The sequence below is a fragment of the Spinacia oleracea genome, chromosome 3, assembly GCF_020520425.1.
Source record: "Spinacia oleracea cultivar Varoflay chromosome 3, BTI_SOV_V1, whole genome shotgun sequence".
NCBI classification, from domain to species: Eukaryota; Viridiplantae; Streptophyta; class Magnoliopsida; order Caryophyllales; family Amaranthaceae; genus Spinacia; species Spinacia oleracea.
In genome coordinates this window covers 144,299,978-144,325,419 of record NC_079489.1, presented here as the reverse complement: position 1 = coordinate 144,325,419, position 25,442 = coordinate 144,299,978, and the positions used below count along the sequence as shown (strand labels likewise).

General features: G+C 35.3%; 2 protein-coding genes across 2 annotated transcripts; both read right to left on the bottom strand.

Moving 5' to 3' along the window:
- Positions 1 to 15,629: 15,629 nt before the first annotated feature.
- LOC110804210 (uncharacterized) lies at positions 15,630 to 19,518 on the bottom strand. The gene is made up of 5 exons (XM_056839754.1): positions 19,440 to 19,518; positions 16,891 to 17,426; positions 16,520 to 16,778; positions 16,229 to 16,315; positions 15,630 to 16,174 (listed from the first exon to the last, which is right to left on the bottom strand). Exons 1-5 carry the CDS (start codon positions 19,516 to 19,518, stop codon positions 15,630 to 15,632), a joined length of 1,506 nt encoding a protein of 501 aa, XP_056695732.1.
- A 2,488-nt stretch (positions 19,519 to 22,006) lies between these two features.
- LOC130470143 (uncharacterized) lies at positions 22,007 to 23,158 on the bottom strand. The gene has a single exon (XM_056839753.1). It carries the CDS (start codon positions 23,156 to 23,158, stop codon positions 22,007 to 22,009), a length of 1,152 nt encoding a protein of 383 aa, XP_056695731.1.
- Positions 23,159 to 25,442: the final 2,284 nt, after the last annotated feature.

Genomic DNA, 25,442 nt, shown 5'->3' with positions numbered 1-25,442 from the left:
ACATATTATTTACACATAATCATATAGCATAATTTAGATGCATACTCTTTGTTGCGTGCCCTCCCTAGCTGCGCCCGAACCGAACAAGAACAAGTCTTTAGGACTCCAAGTGTCGTCCCTCCGTAGATAGTCCACAGCACGTCCGGATCCGCCTTAAGATTGACCAACTAGAATCGCCCTTAAGGTACTAGAAAATTTCGGCACTTTTATGAGCAAGATGTGTGTTTTAATTTTCTCTCAAAAAACTCACTTTTGAATACTTTGAAACTTGTTATAAATTGTGAGCCCTAGCCTCATATTTATAGGGGTATGGAAAGGGAATCGAAATCCTATTCAGATACAAATTAATTAAACCTAGAATCCTACAAGAACTCTAATTTAATTAATTTATCAAATAGAATTAGGAATTTAATCATTAACCGAACTCTGCATGTTTTAGGAAACGTGCACGAACACAAACACTTGCACACACACGCACGGCAGCCACGATGGGACCCATGCGTGCGCGCGAGCAGCAGCCCACGCAGCGCCCGCGCGCGCTGCGCGCTGCGCGTGCTGTGCGCGCTGTGCGCGCTGCGCAGCCTGCTGGGCCTGGCCTTGCGCTGGGCCTGGCGTGGCTGTTTGTGCGGCGCGCTTGGCTTGCTGGGCGATGGCCTGGCTTCGTGCTGGGCCTCGTCCGGCAGGCCTCGTCCGATGCTTATTCGTACGATGCGCTTCCGATTAAATTTTCCGATTCCGGAATTCATTTCCGATACGAACAATATTTAATATTTCCGATTCCGGAATTAATTTCCGTTTCGAACAAATATTTAATATTTCCGTTTCCGGAATTATTTTCCGATTCCGGTAATATTTCCGATTCTGACAATATTTCCGTTTCCGGCAATATTTCCGATTCTGGCAATATTTCCATTTCCGATAATATTTTCCGATACGTACCATGTTTCCGTTTCCGGCAACATCTACGACTTGGATAATATTTATATTTCCGATACGATCCATATTTCCGTTTCCGGCAATATCATCGTTTCCGGAGTATTCATTTCTTGCCTGTGACGATCTTAGCTCCCACTGAAACCAAGATCCGTCGGTTCCGAATATTCATAGATGGAGTATTTAATGCCATTAAATACTTGATCCGTTTACTTACTATTTGTGTGACCCTACGGGTTCAGTCAAGAGTAAGCTGTGGATTAATATCATTAATTCCACTTGAACTGAAGCGGCCTCTAGCTAGGCATTCAGCTCACTTGATCTCACTGAATTATTAACTTGTTAATTAATACTGAACCGCATTTATTAGACTTAACATAGAATGCATACTTGGACCAAGGGCATTATTTCCTTCAGGCTGGGAGTGGGGCGGTTCTCACACAAGGACACGCGGGCATCTAATTATGACCACGTGAGAGGCATGTGCGTGATTAGCTGCAACTCGACGCTTATATTAGATGCGAACATAGGAAGACGTTTGAAGGCGTCGTGGAAACACGCAAACATCATTTTGATGCTAACGGGTTCCCCTCAACGTCGAGGCTTTGGCGTCCAGAAATGACGTGTTTTGTAGTAGTGTACTACAAAAAAGGGTATAGAGAAGTGTTAAAATGGGCTTTAGAGGAAGCCTGAGGACCGTTCTCCTTCTAAGAGATCTCTATAGGTTAGAGGACGGTTGGGATAGGTGTTCTATATATATACATGAATAGAGTATGGTGGTCTCAGTTAACCGCCCTCTATTCCTTTTCTTAAATCAGAAAATATAGAAGGAATAGAGAACGGTTGAGACACTTAACTGTTATGTATTTATTAAAATAGAGGACATATGGCTTAGATAGGCGTAATCTATTCTTCCCTTTTTACGTAAAGATAGAGGACGGTTTTCTTACATAACCGTCCTCTATTCCACTTTTCTTTTTATTATATATATATATACATATATATATATATATATATATATATATATATTGCATAAACAAGCATTAATTAATTACAATATTGAAACCTTCGAAAAAAAGGGAATTGAAAAATTAATATACAAAAAAGTCAATGTAAGTTTTACAAGCTAGTTATACTACGTTTTACAAGCTAGTAATACTGCTAAGGTTTAAAAAATGGAAAGGAAAAAAAAATTACATGATGCAACAATACCCTTCCCCTTCTTCCCAGCATGTGGTGTTCTTAATGAGCCTGCACATCAATACGTAGGAGAGCAGCAAAAGGTCGGTGTTCGCGTGACTGGAGAAACTTCAGCTTGATTGCACTTTGGTGTTTGCGCAAATGAAGGTGTAACTGTTGAAATAGGCCAACTGATATACATCTCCATTTTTAAACTGCTTGATTCAATGGTGCCATGATAGTCAGGATACCATATTTTTTCGTATCTTAACTTCCAGGGAGGGTATAGACAAATTCACATTGTAGAAACTTAGAATATATCACTAACCATTCAGTGCTAGAAATGCAATGTACAAACAGTAGTATCTGAGAGCAGTTGAAGCTTCTCCATCACTCCACTTTTGTCCATACAAAAATCTCAAGAGAGAATGTGAATAGCTTGGTCCAAAAGACACAAAAATAAGACTTGCAATAACAAGTAACGTTAAGACAGACCGAGATGATAAATATTTACCGCCAGAATATTCAGAAAAAAATATTGGTTTCACATTTCAAAACTACCCCATGACATCAAACAAAGTAGTTCTTAGTTTAAAGACAATCAACATTCAAGACTGGACAACTTTCATTGATCAGTGCCTGGTAAATGATCACAACAGGCATCCAAGCATGCTCTAAATAAATCAAGTATTCTAACCTTAAAGAACAAATTACTGACTGAAACCAGGTACATAATTGGTTTACATAGCTAACCTTAGAATGCTAATGTCAAGAAAAGCATTGATGATTAAAATGCCACAGATTACCTTAAATCACGAGAATAAAAAAGATTTCATACTTAGAGTCACCATATCGGTATATCTGATATTCTGATGCTCATAAGATCAAAGATTGTAGTAACAAAGTGGTACCACTCTACAAAAAGTAGAGAAACCTGCACAAGCAATTGACCGAACACTGTAAAATCTTACTTGTAGATGATGTAATCATCTGCTAGGTCTAACACATATAAATTTATTTATTATAAATAGTTTCAGTAGCAGCATCACAAAGCACCATCAACTATGAAATGAAAATACATAATAAGCAAACAAAAAGGAGAACTATGACTCAGCGGAACAAACCAAGTGTCTCCATTCATCTAAGACGCACTTAGATGCACCAGTCCTCTGATCACGTTTCCTCAGCTACTTGCGAAATATGGATCCCTCAGAGAAGTTACTAATGAATCTTTCATTCCTTTTGTCGGAATGTTAAAATGTTTAGAAAGAGGTAACCGCTAGCTAAACAAGACTGTGGATTGAACGACCATCAAGATTATGGTTCTGGTGCTTTGCGTGCACTCTTGGGTGGCCTGCAGCTGTTCATCTTGAAGCACAAAAACATAACCTCCAGACTTCTTAGACCAGCCTGAAACCATATTGATTCAGTTAGATAGAGAACCATTTATATAGGATATAAAACTAACATGACTTGATCACAATTGTGTAGGATTGCAGGATTCAGAGAGCTACTATACCCATGAATAACAATTTAAGTTACGCATACCACAAAACCAACTAAATTAGGTTACAGCCTAAAACTTACTCAATTGTAACTAAAAACAGGTTTTATTATAAATATTAAAAACAACAAGCAATTTCATCCTCTCACGTGCCTCCTTCACCCTCTTAGTTGGACACCTTCATTACAACCGAAGCTTCAGCTTTACAGATTCCAGTTAACAGGTGTTAGGTAGTTCATTCGCCTACACGATCACCTATTTTAAAAACAATTGAAGCACTCTTACCCCTTTCTGCAAGTTCAGAACTGGCAGTATAGATCTTTAAAGTAGTCCCCCCCGTCCATCGAGAGGCACTTGGTAAGATAGTTGTGTGGGTATTTACAAACTTCAATAATGCATTTGGTGTACATTGATAAGTCTGTAAATTAACACTTCTATACTACGGTGTTCAGTACACAGTTTATGAGAGATTGTTATACAAAATATATCAGTTATATATTATAGGATAATATTTGAAACTTGGTAGCTTCAGCTTTACAGATTCCAGTTAACATGTTTTAAGGGTTCACAATTCCGTTTAATTGCACACATCACATGATGAAAGAGAGGAGTTTAGAGAGAGAGAGAGAGAGAGAGATAAACATGGAAACGACTCCAAATCAGCAATCTCTTCTTCGATATTTAATTTCATTCAATAAAGTAGCCACACACAAGGCACCTGAGAAAAGAGTGAAGTAGGATCTAAAAAACCATTCAAATAGAAACAACCATCAATATACTAATAATTAACGCCTTGTTCTTGTAATCCTTATTTTTACTGAAAAAATGATTTTCACTGAATAAAGTCTGATTTCGGAAAATTAATTAAACCCAGAATTTACAAATTGTAATTGATTTTTGCTGATTGATAAAACCAGATTTTATTAATTAAAACCGATTTTGAACATATTAAAACAGATTTTTACTGGATATGAGTATATTTGTTATAAGTTGAAGAGGACATGCCTAACTCACCCACAAAAGTGTTTATCAAGAAGCAAAAATGCATACCTGTAGCTCTGAAAGATATCCAAGCGCTACAGCTCCTCTATTAACGTTTACTGTCGCTCCATTGAGGTTCAAGCGTTCAGCTTTATATGACAGTAAAAAGTAAACATACTGCGGTGCAAATTCTTGCATAAATGATAAAGTTAGCAAGTGAAATAAATGAGGATACCACCCTGACAGTGGAAAGTCCATTGTGACATTAGCAAGTGACCAACAATGTTTACTCCAACCTAAGAGTGGAAAGGAAGAAAAAGGGAAAATAAGGAAATTAGGGGAGTCACCTACTGCTAATTTTAAAAGCGTCAAAAGTCCATTGAAGATTGCACAGAGAATGTAACAGTTTGAGCAGCTTTAAATCTACATATAGAAATGTTGTTCAGGTTAACTAATATTTGAGGATCCCTTTTACCCAGAAACCGCAAAGCTGAAACAATACCTAAAAACCTGCAAGACATAAGTGCAATGACAACAAGTAGTAATTCGAATTTTCAGCAGGTGTTGCAGATGCAGAAGAAGCTCCAACTGCAAGACAAAGGTGAAATGTTAAGCCAAGACAATAAAGCAGCCAAAATAAATATCTGCACAAGGCTCTTAGGCAATACAAAAGCAGACATCGTATACCAGCATCAACGTTCAGTAAGTGGGATTGCCGAGAAAAGACCATTTATCTAAAGATGCATTTTTGAACTTGGAAAAGACTGCAGACATCTGATAAACAATACATACTGCAAATTAAAGTTAGAGCAAGTAGGACAACAACCCAACAAAATCTTCAAGCTAGTAAAAGAAGCCTGAAACCCAATAGCTTGTAAAAGAAGATGAAAACCAATAAACAAAACACGAGTACAAGAAAAAACAAGCACAAAGACTTCAAAAGATCAAATCTGACAATCTGTTCAGTAGATCCACTCTACCCAAAAATCCTTTCACTCACAAAATTATCCACGCGTACAAGTACGGTAAAAAAAAAAATCAAAGACATGTCTAATATTCAAAGAAAGAAAATACAAAATAGGCCAGTAACCAATGTCATTGAGCTAAACCTCACATAGGTCGTCATCATCAACTTCTTCACCGTTATTCTCTTGATGATATCCGGTAACATATGAAATCCACCTCTCCCTAAGCTCGTCAATCACTTCTTGCGAATATGTGGGAGGAACTTTGTTAAAATACTGCAAGAAAATGTAAAATATAAAACTTAAATATACAATATATGTCATAATTAATCATGGTTAATTTTGTGCACAATACTCATCTAACTTAAAAATTTCCCGTGAATAAAAATAACCATAAGCAATACCTTATCAGGAATGAGCATTTTTCTGGATTCTATTATCTCGATCATGTAGCGGCAGACATAATATCTACTATCACCGGAGCCTGGAAGTTGACGAGGGAACTATTACACATGAAAGTTTAAATCAGGCACATAATTATACATAGTATTAACGCACTATGTATAAAATTTAAGAAATTGTAATTTAAGATCAAATACCTCATTTTTTTTCCTACTTAATGTAAGAATTCTTCTTCATTTTTGTGATCTGTTTTCGGTGTTCTGTGCTAAATTTGATGATTACCCTAAATAAATTTCAAAGTTTTTAGTTAAATAATGTTATAATACTTACAATAGGAAGAACATATACCAATAAGTAATTTTTTTGATACTTGTTGATTATTTCTTGAGAAAAACCACTAGGTTCATTTTATGTTCCAGCCGGATCTAGCCAATGCACCAACCCAACCCATGGACAAACAACAGCTAAGATCCAATGTTGACTGCACGCATAGAAAAAATAATGTTATAAAATATTTTTCCTTGCTATCAAGTCCTTGTTGAGAAATATGTTATCAGTACACGTATTGAAACGAAGCACTTACTCTTCATTATAAGGCACAAAAAATAGTTGGTTTTTATTTTTGGCATCATTGCACCCGAAGACCCTAGCCAAATAGTCACAACAAAAATCTTCTTTTTCAATAGGAGTTAGCAGCGACAAGCAGTTGCAGTCACCAAATCCATAAAGCCCCGAGATACCTTATGTATGAACCATCTCACTCAAATGCCTTGCATATAAAAAAAATTAACTCTTTTCTGATAAGCATTATATATGTTTACTTGAAATACCAAAGGGTACATCACACTTACATCATTAAAATAGATGTGTGAGATGATCTTATCTCTCTTTGGAAGCACCAATCAAGCGTTTCTTCATAATCAAGGCTAACAGATTGCTTATTTTGAAACACTCTAGCCGGAATTGAAAAGGATTTGGTGTTTCCGCTCTTTTTCATTTTCACTGCTACACCCTTGAAAACTTGAATCAATCTAGAAGTCAACTTTAACTTATCTGCAGCAGTGATCGTATGATGATTGTGATGATGGAGAGCGTTGAGATGGTGTGATTCTTTCCTTTGTGAACTGCTTATCAGGCTTGTTATGGAGTGACAAGATGAAAAACATTACGTAAAAGACTATAGGATGAGTGAACTCAATATATTCATTTTGATAGGTAATTGTAACACATAAAAGTTTGGTAACGCACCTTCTGCATTGGAAAAACCAAGTGTGCAGGCCAAATAAAGAATTCATCCTTGCCTTGACAAAGAATTCGTATTTCTCCATCAGGACATGGCAAACGTGCATTTGGCATGATCTCTTCCTTAATACAAACTCGATAATGACCACTAGGAACAGGTTTGAAATGATTCTTGACCACTTATCCTTCTTTCCCAATGTACTTTTCTCCATTGACAACTATTTAGGCACCTTTGTCATTATCAATTACCAAGGAACATAAACTGTTAACACCCTATTCATGAAACGATTTTAGTACTCATAGAAAATACTTAATTTGGCATGATATCACAAATGTTTGAGGAACAATATGTGCCAGCAGGGGATTAGAATTAGAGGTCAGAATATAGCCTTAGTAAAAATTTGAAAAAGCAACCTACATATTAATTAAGAATTTAATGTTACATTTGGAAATGATGGCGAGCATGGACTTGGTGCGTTGAATTCCGTTGTGAATTTCTTATCAGGCTTGTTATACAATGACTGGAAATATACATAAAACAATATAAAATGAGTAAACACAATATATACATTTTGATAGATAATTGTAACACATAAATTCTTGGTAACACACTTGTATCGGAAAAACCAAGTGAGCAAGCCAAATTAAAAATATGTCTTGTCTTTCACAAACAAATCGTATTTTCCCGTCAGGACATGGCAAAGGTGCGTTTGGGTTGATTTCTTCTGTAATACAAACTCGATAATGACCACTCGACACGGTTTTGAAATGATTCTTGACCACTTCTCCTTCCTTCCCTACATACACTTCTCCAACGACAACAATTTGGACACCTTTGTCACTCTCAATTTCCAAGGTACATAAACTGGTAACACCCTAACCATGTCACTATATTAGTACTCGTAGAAAATACTTAATTTATTCATGATATAACTAAAGTTTGAAGAAGAATATACATCAGCAGGGGGTTAGATGCAGCAAGGGGGGTCAGAAGTAGCAGGGGTCAGAATACAGCCTGACTATAACTTTAAAAAAGCAATTAACACACTAATTAAGAATTTAATGTTACCTTTGGAAATGGTTGATCAGTAATGACATGGCTTGAAATAATATTGTTATCTGAAATGTATCCTTCCTCAAGCTCAAGTTCACGCTCAGGCTTAGGCCAGCCAACATGGTACACCTCGGTTTGATGCTCTAGTTCTTGAACTTTCTGTTTTGATGCAAGTTGGAAGTGGGCACCTTGAAGCCTTTGGTCAATCGTGTTTTGAAGCCCCTGGTTAGCCATGCTATTAATGTGAGCATGGGAACCTCCTAAGTTCTATGTTTGAACCTCTAACTCTTGAACTTTTTTCTATTTTGAAGCAAGTTGGATGTGGACACCTTCAAGCCCTCGGTTAGTAGAGCTATGAATGTGAGCAGTCTCAACACCTCCTGACCCTTAGCCTTGAATGCCTCCAGAATTACCAACACCTATATGACCACCCGACAACCACCAAACCCTTGGCTAACTTGCTTGCCATTTGCAATAATCTGTTTGAAGTGTTCTTGGTTTAACTAACCACCAGACAAGTAAGAAAACAACAAAGTCTGAGTGTTTTTCAGATTTGCTAATTCGGATTTGATACTTTTGAGTTCGAATTGCAATTGACTAGGTGCATTGGTTTGTTATATCCAAAGTATTGCTTGTTTATAACACTTGATCCAACGCGCCGAACACAATCACCATGTTCGGGAGTCTTCAATGCTCTCGCAAGGATATCATTTCGGCCGGTGGCATCAATTTCTCCTCGGATTTGTTGAGCCTCTAACGCTTCTGAAATTAATAATAAGAAAACAAATTAAGTTAGCATAATTGCAATAGCAAAATGAGTTATTTTATTTAAATAAAAATATGTTCTCACAATTGCTTGAGCTACTTCATAATCGGCAGGATTATCAAAGGTTATTACAATATTTTCTTCTTTAGAACGAGATCTTATACAAACCAAATGTCGAGGCACGTATTTGGGTTAGATTCCTTGATTCTGAAGTTCTTTGGTCTAACAATGCATATAATAAAAAAAATGAAAAATAAAATCCAAATACATAAATTTTTAGTGTTATGTTAATTGTAATCGATTGAGCTAAACTTACAATCCCTTCCTCATAATACAAGTATCCCTTGCGACCTCCTCGGTAGCATGAAGTATTCTTGTTTGCCCTTTCTCGATTCAACTCACTCAATTACACAAAATAAAACGTAAGTACGGTAACTATTTATTGGTGATATGGATCATTGAAAGATTACCTTGAACTTAGGATCAGTAGAGGTTACAATGAATTTGTCCAAGTCAGCTTGAACTATAAATGGATATAGGGAAGGTGGATTTTTCATTATCACAGTTTTATCCTTTCCCTTGGAGCCGCACATGAACTTTTTACGTAATCTAGCCTTGAAAGCTCTCCACCGAATCGAGGCTCGATTTAACACATAATATCTACGTTCTTCAGGCACTTCGAATCCCATCTGCAGATTTAAAGAGAAAGTTATCATTAACACACACAAACCGAACACCCAAAATAGACATGATTCATTAAATTTAATTCATTAAAGAAGAAGATAAAACCACCTTACCAGCTAAAAGGAGAAAGGACGATTAATTAAAGCAATCAACAAACTACAACAATCCAACAAAAGCTACTAGAATTGAATAACGAGGCTAGCATGCAGCCGTACTGCATGAACTAGATGGCCAATCTGAAAAGTTACACCTTCATTGGACAATTGGATCAGATTACTTAACTAGGGTTCTTTCCTAATTCTGTTTAGTATAAAATTTAACAATGATATATGTGAAGATACTAGGACTGTCATGAATCAATTCAAAATAAAATTTGACAACGACAAAAAAAATAATAACTTCCCAATAAAACCTGAAAACCAATGACACATTCTCTAACAGTTCAATGCTTACTAATAGATGACATTAAACTGTTGAAATCAAATTACGAGACCAATTTTGCACTACTTATACTCATCAGAAAGTGAGCCAGTGAGGGAGGTAACAATTGGCCATCAAGTCACATAACCAAAGCTTTTGTACAGTTTTAACGTATAGGTCTAACATTCAAAACGTGGCCTAAAACAGAAACAGAAGAATATAAATGGTGAAAATCAAATAGACAAATCACAGACATAACAGATAATTGAGAAGACGACATTCTGAAACTTTTTAAAATAAAAATTCTAAGAATCAACCAACAGTACATTGATTCATTACTTTCTAAATTGTAACTCCTAATCCATGACTTACTGACAACTAAAAAGCAAGTACTCTATTAAGCAATATTCCAATAACAACAAGCATGAAATCCAAAGAAAACTAACCTGCATTTCACTATTTTATCTTTCTATCCCTGTCATGTGACTATGTGAGTAGTGTCTTCTACATTGTACTCCAGTATCAGTTACTGACTCCGTATTCTTTAAGACACAGACACTAAATCACTAAACGGAGATCCTATGATAGTTTTTCTTATTTAACTGCACGGGTAATTCCACTAGTTCATTAGAAACTCCGTGGAATAATAAAAACTCATTCTGGTGGAAGAATCTTGTATGTCTTCCCATAGCATATTCATGCATAGAATTCAGTTTTCATTCAATAGGTTATTTGCATAAAATTTAATGCCCCCTCTTGTAAAGAATAACAAACTTACTACTCGTTTTGAGCTCTTAGGAAAAAATACCAATTATACACTTATACTGCCATACACAGGGTGACTGGTAAACGACACTAGGAGTTATCACTTGAGATGAAAGAGTGGAAATATAAGGAGTTTACAGAAAACTCCATTATTTTGTTTGGTTTGTTATGAAATAAGTTGGTAAAATAACAAATTCACTAATACTCAGAAATAAGTTGAAATTTTGTGACTTAAAAACCGATTTCCAACTCTGTATTCCACGAAAATAAAAGGCCCAAGCAAGACCTACCCTAATGGGAATTGAGAATCAATACTTTCTACCCATTAAGAAGACTTGGATTCTATTCCCAGAATAAGTTAACCTCATAGGCAGAGGTCTGCTTAATAAAACCTCCACCAAAATACCGAAATTATTTAGATAAAACAAGTGACTAATTCTGTGAACCATCTGTTAGCGCACAAGAGAGCTAGTATAATTTCATGACAACTACACTAGACGAGGCTTGCTAGACGAAGGCCCAACACGAAGCCAGGCCCGCGCCCAGCAAGCCAAGCGCCCAACACGAAGGCCACAGCCTCGCCAGGCCCAGCGCAAGGCCAGGCCCAGCAAGGCCGTAGGCGCGCGCGCTGGAGCGAATGCTCGTGGGCTGCGAGGCAGCGCCCACTCGTGTGGGCTGCAATGCCTGCGCGGGTGCGTGCGTCCCTCATGGTCGTGCGACACTCGTGTTCGTAACGAATCCTAATCCTATCGGAATTCGTGCAATGATTAAATCCTAATCCTAATAGATTAAATTTATTATTTAGAGTTCAAATAGGATTCTAATTAATAAATCCATATCCTAGTAGTATTATAATTCCTTTCCATAAACTCTATAAATATAGGCCTAGGGTCACATATTTAACAGACGACAATTGTAGTATTCAAGGTAAGATTTTTAAGAAAAAATCAGCCAAACACTTGCACCCAAATAGCCGAAAATCTAAGGAACCTTAAGGGCGATTCTAGTTGGTCAAGCTTAAAGCGGATCCGGACGTGCTGTGGACTATCTACGGAGGGACGACACTTGGAGTCCTAAAGACTTGTTCTTGTTCGGTTCGGCCGCAGCTAGGGAGGGCACGCTACAAAGTGTATGCATCTAAATTATGCTAAATGATTATGTGTTAATAATATGTTTCCTGGCTTTATGGTTTTTCCGCATGATTTATGTTTATTCATATGTATCATAACCTAACAAGCTTAACATAGCCAATAGACTAAAATAAGAACACTACAGAGCAAGAAAATAAAAACAAATCAGGGATTATTTAGATCAGAATATAAGCAATCAAGCAGCAGTAGCACATCAGAATATAAGCAATCAGGCAGTAGCAGAATATAAGGGGATCAGAGCAGTAGCAAGTCAAAGGTAGATCAGAATATAAGTAATCAGGGCAGCAAGACAGAACAAACAGAAACTAAGCATCAAAATTTACAGATTCATGGTATGTATACAAGCTTTCCGTGATATACTCATAATATTCGTTGATGACTTCTTTTGGAACTTCATCCCATTCAAGATAAGTGATATTCACTCGTTCACGAACAACTACACCAATGTAATTGACAAAATTGTCTTTGTTATCCCCAGTAGGCACTTTATTATGATTCCATTCCTAGGGGATTTTGGTGTCGCGTTGGGTTGTTGTTCCAACTGTTGCAATTACTGTACGACCCCTTCGATTCCCACATTCGGCCGAAATCTCATCAGAGTTGAGGCCACTTACTTGCTTTCTCTTTTTTCCTATTAACCTACAAACATACAAAAATTATTAGATAACATCACTAATCATTATATTCAGATAAATGTAAGCATATATTTTTAAAATAAGGCATCAGTTTATTAAATGTAGTAACAAAAACCTTTACGCAGACGCTTTTTAGCTCGAATTGTATTACTATTTTCCTCCTCAACCCAAATCCCTTCTTCATGGTCACTACGTACATATGCCGAAGTATCATCAACACTATTATTGAAATTTTGCACCTCACTAGGGTAGACCTTTCCTCAAATACAATATTATCATCATGGTCATTATTGGCATATCGAGGTTTTGTTTTAAGTACAACTGACCTTCTTTTATCACTTGGGTCAGTCACATAAAACATTTGTTTAGCTTGACTAGACAAAATATAAGGATCTTCCTCGTGACCAAGTTTGTTAAGGTTCATTGAAGTATGGCCTAAGCCATCAAAGACAACGTTGTTTTTGTTGTTGTCTGCCCATTTGCAACCACAAAAAGGTATTGAAAAACTCAAATAATGCTACTCACAAATCTCATCAATTACCCCGTAGTATTGCATTTTACTATAGACAGGACGATTGTCTTTAGCACTAGGAAAATGCATTGCTTCCGCTTCAAGAGATACCCCGTCGTTTTGCATAGTACTCTTATCATCTTTCTCCTTTTTATAAAACATACAACCATTAATGGCATATGCAGAGTAAAACGAGGCAGAGAAACTAGGACCATATGCTAAATTCATAAGTCGATCAGATAAGGGTTGTGATGAATTTTGGAGCTCTTTAATTACTTGATCTTTGAACCAAATACGAAATGATTTACTAAGTTCAGTAGCTAATGCTTTTTGGTTAACCTTTCAATTTCGCGACTTCAAGAAAGACATGTGTGGGTTGACATAAGGCACAAATTTGTCAGCATTGAAAAGAATATATGTGTGGGCCATGTACCACTTGTCAAGAGACATGTCAAGTTCCCTACGACCTATGGTTCTCTTACCATCAAATCGTTCACTGTGTCGAGATTTAGGAACGTACCCCTATTGTCTTCTGATATATGCGTTTTATATAGAATTTTTACCCCCGTCCCTTAGTACTTTTATGTATCAAACGTGCTCTTAGGAGCCGTTTCTAGTACTAATGTGTGTTATTGAGTGTGCCTTGAGTTTCAGGTTTGATTATGAGAAATTGGTCGTTTTAGACCCGTTTCATTGTTGATCAAGGCCACTATATGAGTCCGAGAAGTTCGGGACCTCCATCGTCGACTTTCGGGAGCCTGCGATGCTTATGGTTGAGCCCCGGGAGTTAGACTTGGTGATACGGGCGAGATACATTGAAGATTGCAAATCGCCCTGGAAGCTGAGGGCGAAATGCAACCATCGGGCGGAAGTATAAGCAAGCCAAGTTCATCAACGCGCGCCCGATCGGGCGCAGCTCGCCCGATCCGGATCGGGCGGTCAATCTGGAGGCTTTGTGGAGATTTCGCAACCCGCCTGATCGGGCGGATTTTGGCCCGATCGGGCCGACTATCGAGTGATTCGCCCGATCGGGCGAAGCGTCGCCCGATCGGGCGACGCCAACCTCCAGCAGTTTTTCGCGTTTTTAATTCCGTTTTTAGGCCTTATTTTGGCAAAACTATATAAGCAAACTTGTTTTATTTTTTAGGGACATCTTATTTTCTAGCACTAAACCCTAAGTTTATTTTTCTAAGTTTTATTTCCTCTCTACATTAATTCAAACACTTAGTTCGATTGATATAAAAACACAAGCTTTCAATTTCCATTGTTGGAGAATTAGGTATTGTTTCTTACTTTAATTTATTCTATTGCTTTGATCATGTTTTCCATTATGTTAATCGCTTTGTTATTAGTTATCATGAGTGAGTAGTTTAATTTCTAGGGTTTAGGGGATCCATGAATGCATGATTGGAATTATATGTGGACTTGATTAATTGATTGATTGATTATAATTTCTATAGCTTATTATCATTGCTCGTCAATTCTGTTCGGCCGGACGATTTTGATTTGAGTTTGATTAACCTTAGATTATGCGCCGAGAGGTATAAATCTGATGTTTTTTGGTCTGTGGCTATTAGATAGGAATTATTTCTAGTACGTAGCGAGAGCCCGCTAGTTGTTCTATCCTAAGGGATTCATAAGATTCGAGAGATGCATGTTTTCCTAGTTATGATTGTTAATTAATTGTTATTGTCCGTTGTCCGATCCCGGTCTGCATTTGTGGTGAACCGCTGCCCTAGATTCCCTTAATATTGTTATATTCCAGTTTGATTATTTGCCTTAGCTTAATATACAAACCAATCCAATTCTTTGTTACCAGTAGTCTAGATTAGTTAATTAATAGTAGAAAGAAAATTGTTTCCCTGTGGATACGATCCCTGCTTCCCTTGCTATATTTTTAGTTGGTGAACGTTAGGTTTATCTTTGATAGGAGTGCGATTTAGCCTATCATCTTCACATGATCTATATGTTCAAGGCAATATTCCATAGCTAACTCATACAACATTCTCTCTTCGATACAAACCTCGGGTCGATAAGCATTCGTAATATATCCCTTATAGGTTTTCATTTGCCTTTCAAAGGCCCATTGAGATCTCATGTGCACGGGACCACAAAATCTAATCTCTCTTACCAAGTGAACAGGAAAATGTATCATGATATCAAAAAAAGCCGGGGGAAAATACATCTCCAATTGGCACAAAATGACAGCAATTTCAATCTCCAAAGACTCCAAATCTTTAGTTTTAATGACTTTACTGTATATTGACTTAAAGAAAAAACATACCCTAATAATCGCATATCGTACATTTTTAGGCAAAATTGAACAAATAGCGATGGGTAAGAAATCTTCCATCAAAACATGGCAATCATGAGACTTCAACCCCACGAGTTTCGTATTCTCCACTGAAACAAGCGAAGAAATGTTCGAAGAATAACCCTAAGGCACTTTAACTCCAGCTAAGGATGTACAAAGCTCGACTTTCTCCTTTTTGGACAGTGTATAAGCAGTAGGGGGTAAATACTTGCGCTTTCCAATCTCCTCAACAATATGGAGTTCCTTTCTAATATCCATTTCTTCCAAGTCACTTCGAGCATTAGGACCGTCTTTTGTCTTCTTCGGCATATTCAATAATGTACCAATCAGACTATCAAACACATTCTTTTCAATATGCATCAAGTCTAAAGAATGCCTGACAAAAAGAAATCTCCAATAAGGAAGGCGCCAAAAAACTAAACACATCTTGTATCCATGTTTTGGGAGAGCATCTTTATTTTTCTTCAACTTGCCAAATGTAATTTGAATGTTTTTTACCTTTTCAAACACTTCTTCTCCAGTCGAGACGCTTGGACGGCTTTCAAAAATTTTCTCCCCAGTAAAAGCCTTTTTCAGTTTGCGGTACTCATGCTCCTCGGGAAGAAATAGACGATGATCATAGTAGACCGTCTTTTTTGATGCGGATAACCACCTCCCCTCCCAACCATCTTCACATATAGGACAAGCACATCCCTATTTCACTGTATAACTAGAAAGATTACCATAAGCGGGATAATCTTGGATAGTGTAGAACAACATGGCTCTTAAATTGAACATTTCATTCCGACTAGCATCAAACACTTCTACACCTTTTTCCCACAATAACTTTAAATCGTCAATAAGAGGTGCCAAGTACACATCGTTATCGTTTCCCGGTTATTTTGGCCCGGAAATAAGCATTGACAACATAATGTACTTTCTTTTCAAACATAAGGAAGGAGGTAAGTTGTAAGCCACTAACATGACCGGCCAAGTACTGTAAATTCTGCTAAGGGAACTATATGGATTCATACCATCAGAAGGCAATCCAAGGCGTAGGTTTCGTTCTTCTTTACCAAAATCACTAATTTCTGCATCAATAAATCTCCATTGTGGAGAGTCGGCTAGGTGTCTAAGTATCCCATCTTCTTTTTCTCGACTAAATTTATGCCATGTCAACCTCTTTGCATCTTCTAGATTTGAATACATCCTTTTGAACCTTGATATTATTGGAAAGTACAACAAAACCTTAGCCGGAACTCCTTCCTTTTTCTTGTACCTCGAGACATTGCACTGGCGGCAATTGTTTAAAGATTAATATTCATCTTTATACAACATGCAATCGTTAGGGCAAGCATGAATTTTTTTCATAATTCAAGTCAATTGTGCACAACATCTTTTTTGCCCTATATGTAGCGCCAGGAAAAACATTATCGGGTGGAAGTATGTCTTTAAAGATCTTAAGAAACGCAGAAAAACACTCAACTGTCACACTATGACCCACCTTCACATTGTATAGCTTAACTGTAGCTGGTAACTTTGAGTGCTTAGAATCTTTGTATAAGGGCTTCTCGGAATCAGTCAACAATTCTTCTAACACCTGAGGATCTTCATCAACTCTTTCATGAAGTTGATCCATCATGTCCTCTAAACTATCACCTTCATCAGTATGGCCTTGATGACCAGAAGTTCCTCCCATTTTTTCACCATGACGATACCAACAAGTATATGTTATATCAAATTCCCATTTATGCAAATGACTAAGGATAACGTCAACTTTGTGATGCATAAGATTATGACACATATAACAAGGACAACGAAACTTATCACGGTCTTCACTATTATTTTCCAAAGCAAATTTAATGAATTGCATAACTCCGGCATCATATTTTGGATCCCCTATTTTTGTTGTTGTTATCAACTTCGATCCATCTCTACACGCTATCATGTATAAAAAAATCACATAATTGTTTCAACAACATTACCTAATATGCAATTAAAGACACATAGTCCTTACATAATATGATCTACGTATTCACAAAGAATTTTATGCTCATATATAGTTATCTAAGCTACACTTTAGGAAGAATTTAACATATCACCTAAAGGTCATAACACTAGCAGTCTTACAAATATTACACAAACAACCAAAGTAAAAGCCCCTAATATATACAAGGCTGACAGTAAGACCACAAACATAAGTTCTAAAAAAACGCTAAAGAAACTTTTCAAACATAGAGTGGTATAAATTATAATTGAACCAAGAAGCCCCACTCAGGGGCGGATTTAGGGGGTACAAGGGGTACACTTGCCCCCCATTCCCCGAGACCAAATAAAAAAGCTAAATACAGTGAATATAACTTTGTCAAACAAACATTAAATATGCTTTATTGCGTTCACTATTATCACAAAATGATGATTGTCTCATAATCCATAATTCATGCCAGGATTTATCCCTTATGCTATTTAATTTTTTATCTTACTTTTTTGGCCCTTTTCAGTTTGCTTATATTTGCTGGAACTGCATACTGTATTAACTTCATGCCTAGCAAAAAATAGTTGTATTATTTTTTAAAAATTAAAATCTTGAACACAATGTTAATATATGTTATATCTCATTTTTCTATTCTAATTTTTATTCTTAATACAATACCTTTCAAAAATTTATAAAATATAATTACAACTCCCTGATAACTCCCTGCTGCCAAACTGAGAATTTCAATCAGTTTAGCTAGACCTTAGTGCAGCAAATTCATTCGAATATATTTCAACAAGCATCAATAATTTGATTAAATCGATTCGACCTAATATTTAATACATACAAGGAGGTCACAATAAGAATTCTGTTAAGAAATATACTGTAGCAGATATTATTGTTATTGATCGTGATTGAAGCCTAAACCATTTAAAAAATTTCTTACTCTTTTTATTTTAGCAATTAACAAACTTAATTATTTAATCATATATTACAATTAGATAATTACAAATATTCATAATCCCTAGGTTATAGGTTGAATAAAATCGTATGAAAAACATAATTAAGCACACTAACCGTGGAATTGATTGCAGCGGTGGGGCAACTGGGTTTTACCGGAGGTTGGGAGGCACCCGGAAAGAGGTGCAAGATAGCGGCGGCGCAGAGTGAGGAGCAGTGGTGCAGAGCGGCGGTTCAGAGTTTTGCGGGTTTTCTTGCGAGCAGAGTTTGGAGTGGTTTTCTGCGAGTTTTACCGGAGGTTGGGAGGCGGCCGAAAAGAGGTGCAAGGGAGAGGCGGTGTAGAGTGAGAAGCGGCAGTGAAGAGCGGCGGTGCAGAGGTTTTGCTGTTTTCTTGCGAGCAAAGTTGGAATGGTTTTCAGAGGGTTCTAATGAATTGCGAGCCTAACCAACTTAAAAGTTTTAGGAATTCCTGTTCTACCGCCTAACTCATAAAACTTTAATTGCTTTTGTATTTTCTTTTTTATTTTTAAAAAAAACATTTGATTTGGTTAAATTAAGGTTTATTTTTAATTTTATTGTGAAATAGTTTTGTAAAAGAATACAAAACAGTTATCTTGAGAACAGTTTTATATTTTATTAAGTATTTTATTTTTTATTGATTTGTATTATTATGGTAAATAATATATGACGGTTAGGTAAGGTAACCGTCCTCTATTATTATTTTCACACAACTGTTATGAGAGAAATGCGTTCTCTATACACCTAGGCAACTCTTAACAAACTTAACCGTCCTCTATTCAGCATTTTCTATTCTCTATTTTGTAGTAGTGATTTCTGAGTTACAACCTTGAAATCATTTTTATTTTGTTCAAGGCTTTTGGAGAAGACTAAAATATCATCAATATAAACTAAATATCATCAATATAGACTAAGTTCTCTAAAGATATTATCCATTCTTCTTTGAAATATTTGAGGGGCATTTTTTAATCCAAAAGGAATAACTAGCCATTCATAGTGACCTTGTGGAGCACTAAATGATGTTAATGGAATATTGTCTGCTTCCATCTTTATTTGCCAATATCCACTCTTACAATCCATTTTTGAAAATCAAATGGCTCCTTGTATCCTATTAAATAACACCGTTTTATTAGAAATATAGTATCCGTCATTATCGTTAAGTGTCTTATAGTTTATTACCATCCTAGCTTTTCCTCTTTTTTCTTATGCATGATTTCTAACCATAAATGCAGGACTATTATGAGGACTTTTGTTGCTTCGTATTAGTTTCTTTTTCAACAAGTCTTTTATTTGTTCATTGAATTCTGATATGTCTTGATAGGTATAAACCATTTTTCTTGCCCTAATGAATTTATCAGGATTTATTAAATTTATCTTAGAAAATGGTTTATCTTTCTCCGAATGTTCCAAAGGATTTGTAGAATATAGTTTTTCGCATAAATTTTCTTGTTTCTTGATTATCAGGTTTATTAAGGGTGAATCACTTTCGGATATTCTCAATGCTACCTCACGTTGTGTAGGAGTAACCCTATCACCATGCTGGCTGTGCATAAAATCCATACTTTAATGAGTATATGCCTTTGACAATTTTTCAACTGGGACAGAATGGTCGTTAATAGTAAAAATAATTTGACAAACAGTTTGTGTACAAGGAGAATATAACCTTTGAAAGTTATTTCCTATTATCATGTCATGAGATGGTTGATCAGTAGCCCATAATATAGGGATAACATATTGTATTCCTCCAATTTCAATTGGTAGTCTTTCAATTATATTTGTATGTATCATAACACTATTATTGGCGATTCTTACTTGCATTGAGACCTTTGCTTTTTTCCATGAAATCAGGAAACAATGTTCTTTTTCCGAAACATGCAGAACAACCATTGTCAATATTTTCACATAATATTTATTACATTCTTCAATGCATATATTTGTTGGGATGTATATGCTATTGGGGTTTGTGCTTGTGATCTCGCAAAAATTTTCATTTTCATATTTAATTCATCTTCATAGACTGACTCACTTATGGTTTTGGTCTTATAACCAACAACCTTTCCTTTATCGATAAAATGACTCCCTATATCTTCAGGTATCTCTATGTTTGAACATGATCCAATATCGATATTATGTGTTGCAGGTTCCCTTAGATTTTTCTTAACTTCGTATTTTTCGTTTAATTTCTTTAACAAGGTTAAGAGCTCTTCTTCGTTTTCTTTGGGTTTAACATGTTTTTTCATCTTCATAACACTAGGATTGTGCTTACTTAGGGTGTTACTTTTAAGACTTAAGCTTTATTGTAGTTTGGGAATTTGAGTTGTACCCTGATGAAGCATTCCTGACTCATCTATCATTAATTTACTGGACTTGTTAGTCACGGTAGGATTCATGAAGAATTCTTCCCAAGTTCTTTCTATTTAAATATCATTAGGGTTTACTTTTATTGGGGTAATATTCTTCTTATGTCCTCCTCCCTATTCGTATTTTTGTGCGTCTACTACTATTTTCTTGAAGAAAGAGTCTACCCTATTAAATAATTTATAGATTACCTTCAATCTTATCTGAATAGGTCGAGTTCCTTTATGCATTTTCACTCCTAGGGTTAACAACGTGATAGCTAAGAACTTTGGGGCATACGAATCTTCTAAGCTTTTGTAATATCTTGGTTCACATATATAGCTCACCGTGCCCTGGCTTAGATTGCATGTAATGCCACTGATTATTTGATCATAAAACTCTTTGTGTCTTATATCACAGATGAAACTTAGACACTTAACATCCTTTCCGAAGTCTTGTAATGGAGTTATATATACTTGTACTGCACCGATACAAATATATCGATAATTTCCCTTTTCTTTGTGATTTTTAATGCTTTCCCAATTAATGATATTGGTTTCAACCGCTTTCTTTTCACAATCTTCTATTACAATACTTTTATATATATATATATATATATATATATATATATATATATATATATATATATATATATATATATATATATATATATATATATATATATATATGGTTTGATGTTTTTAATATTTTATCTTTCGTAATTTGTGGAAAATTCCATCATTCTTTAGTTAGGTCAGCTAACTCTTTATCTTCCATGGAATATTCTTCTCTTTTTAATTGGCCTATAGTCATTCTTCCATTTCCTTCTTCATCATCTCCCTCTTCGGGTTCTAAGTTGTCTACTTCTTCCATCATGTTATTTATCTCTTCTGCTTCACTTTCTTCTTCATTTATATGATTTTCATCTTCTTCATTTTCCTCACTTTCCTCTTCTATTATTTCAATAATTCCCTTATTGTTACTTAAAGTAAACTCTAAATCCTCATCTTCTGATATTTCTATGTAATCCCAACTACATAAGGCTTGCATTAGTTTAAGGTTTGCCTTCTTTCATTCATTGATATGATGCCCTAATTCTCCGCGAGATCAATATTTACAAGTTCTTTTCTTTTCAGGACAATACGTTGCTTTTCTAAAAAATCTACTAGGTTTTTTGTATTTATTATTATAATCATTTTTCTTGTATGTTTCCCCTCTTGGTCAATCAAATTTATTTCTTTATAATATGTCTTTTAAATGGGATTTTTTTTCTAGTACAACCATAGTCGTTAGGCATGTCCCAACATGTGATAAATTGTCTCTTCATTTGTTGGGTTCCGACTACTTCTCTACATTTCTTTTCGATCCATTTTCTAAGAAATTCTATCATTCTTCCCAGTGCATCCCTATGTCCATGTTTATCGACCAATTCTTGATATTTTTCATTTATCTCTTCATTTATAGGGTTTGGTAATTTGTCGTAAAACATACCTAAGTTGGTTTTGTTTTCACCAATTTTATAATAATATTGTTCGAATTCCATAATGTAACTTTCGATATATTTTATATTACAGACAGACAAATTACTTAGATTTCTTTGACATTCCATCATTTTTTCACCAAGATCTGCTTTAGACCCGATAAACTCCGCCTCAATATATTGACATAACTGTCTAAACGTGGTAGTAGGTACTTCTGATTCTCTTAATAATCCTTTAACTTCTTCATCTAACCCATCATACCAGTCAGCTACACGCCCATACAAATTGTGTTCTATGTAATTAAGAAAGATTTCTAATGTCCATTCAGTATTTAAGTTGAGCACGCTACTCATACTCTTTTTCCAATGTTCTATGACATCTTCTCTATTTCTCAATCCATCCAAGCTTAACTTATATCCAGTTTGACTAATCGGTTCAAGTTTTATTTCTTCTTTTTTCGGGAACTTGTTTGGCATGACCTTCGCATTAAATCGAGTCTTCCTTCCGGATACATATTTAGGTTGTGTGCAACTAGACTCTCCTTGATATCTAGGTCTTTGGATGAAATTATTAACACAATTCTTTCCCATTGTCTTTTCTTGCAGTATTTCTTCTCCAACTACGTTGTTATTTTCAACCACCATTTTTTCTAATTTGTTTTCAACATTTTGTTGTATGATTTCTAAAGGTATAGCCTCTAAGACTTCTAGTTTTATTAACCCCATTTGTTGGTTTAACTCTTCTTCAATGGATACATAGTTATTCTCGTTGTCTTCACTATCTGAATCGACCCATTTTTCGGCAATTATCTTCATAATGTTGTTTAGTTCGTTAGGATTTTCTTCGTGATCAAACAAATTCTCAAGTTCTTCTAGATTTTTATCCTTAAGATTCTGGCTCATTTTTTCTAGTAATTGTGCGTTTCTTGGTTTTTCTTTCTTCTATCACGATTCTCTTACGACGTTCTACTGTGAATTCTTAATCTTATCTGAATTTTGAAATGGATATTTATACTTCAAATGGAGTTCCTTTAATATTACTACAAGATCCTTGCTTATGCTTGGCTTGATGTCTCACTTCGTTTGTTATGGCAAGGCCAAGTTGTTGAACTTGTTCAAGAATTTGTTTATGAGTATCAGACGTTAATCTTGATATTTTATTTTCAATATTAATGCAGCGAGAATAAATATTAGGAAAAATTGATTCTAAAAATACAACCTTTAAGCGATCTGCTTAAAAAGGGCCGACTTTCCGTTTAACTAAGAATAACACAACCTTTTAGACATGTCTTGTTTTAAAGGGCTCCCCTCATAAATGACTTGCTACAATATATAATATGAAAATCAGACTCACAAATTAAACATTTTTTCTTTATATATAATTAACAAGAAGATTAAAAAATTATTGTACCATATTACCTATTTTAACAAGTTATTATAGAGGGGAGCCTTTTAAAAGAAGATAGGTCCAAAAGGTTGTGTTATTCTTAGATAAACATAAAGTCAGCCCTTTTTAAGTAAATCGCTTAAAGGTTGTATTTTTAGAATCAATTTTTCCTAAATATTATCAATTTCTAGTTTTAGATCTCCAAGTTGATCCACTAAATAATTTAGGATTGATCCAAAATTATTTGCACTGTCGGGTAGATGATATATATATGAGTGTACTCAAGTTTACTACACACAGTAGATCGAGAGTGTGATTCGCTCCAGGTTTAATTATCTTACTCAAACTTTAAAACTTGGCTTTGATACCAAATCGACACACTGCCAATATAATGTTTTGTAATGACAGTATACTAATAAATATAAGTGATAGGATATAATATGACAATGACAACAAGTTATAATTTTTTGTACTCTGTTGGATCAGCAATGGTATTCTGAACACGGTAGACAAGGCTGGTGTTCGACTCCTAACACTAGCAAAATGGGGCTTCTTCATTTTTTTTGCTTTTACATCTTTAAATATTTGCCTTTTTTATTTTTGATTTTACCCATGGTTCTAGAGCTCATATTTTATGTCATTATACTTAACTTTATAATTGATATTACATATTTATAAATTCTTATTATAACTATGCTTCGTATTTAATACAGAGTAATATAATTAAATTAATTAAGTATTTATTTAAAGCTATTTTTTTCGAGGTCATCCGTACGATAACAACAACCCAAAAATAAAATCCCAAAAGTAAAATCCTGACTTCGCCATTGGTTGGGTAGCATCAAAGCATCAATTGCATACGTGTTAAATCAATAGTGAATGAAAACAAAAACGTAATGGTGGAACATATGAAATGGATTTCTTGATTGTACATTATTATTCACTGTTGCACTTTTTTGTAAGAGTATTAGCATTATGTTTATGTATGGAACTATGGACATAATAAAGTCATGGAGGGGCCGTTGACAAGAGCATTATGGTAATAACAAATGCATAATAAAAAAAAGAGGCAACACTCCCTACTTCCCTAGTCCCTACCCTTTACGAGTCATTGTGACTAGGCACTATCTAGCTAGAGCCAAATACCCAATTACTTTGATGTGATATCCAATAAATTTCAATTGCACTATACTTAGGTGCCTTTGTATGGATTTCATTATGGAATGTCTTCTTCACATTCTTTTTCTAGCTTAAAAAATTTATCTAGGATAAGGGTGCATGTAGGGAGAATCAGTGAAATTACATATGATGTTCTGTTATTTTATAATTTGTTCAGAGTAGATTTCTGGAAAAATTGTGCGAATCTCAAAAGTATACGAAGTATTTCCCAACTTATAACCTAAAAAGAAAAAGAAATAGGAGTGTATCGGATTTCAAAGAAAAAAGATACTATGTTATCTTTGAAGCCTGAGACTAATTTGGAAAGCAAAAAATCACATTCGGAGAATTTTGAAATTACATATTACTCCGTACTAGTCATGGCCATTAATTTGGGTTGAGTTGAGTTTAGGTATGCCAGACTTTTCAAAATAAATCCATATTTAAGTTGGTTAAATGATAGGGTAAATCGACCCTATAAAGTTAATAATGACTTTTCTTCGTCTTTCTATGATTTTTTAATGTTTACCACCTACTAAGTTTCATGTTTTTTGTATTTACCACCTTATAAGTTAAAATTTTACATTTACCACCTACGTTTTATCAAACATTTTCCATTTACCACCACTTAAGGGAAGTCAT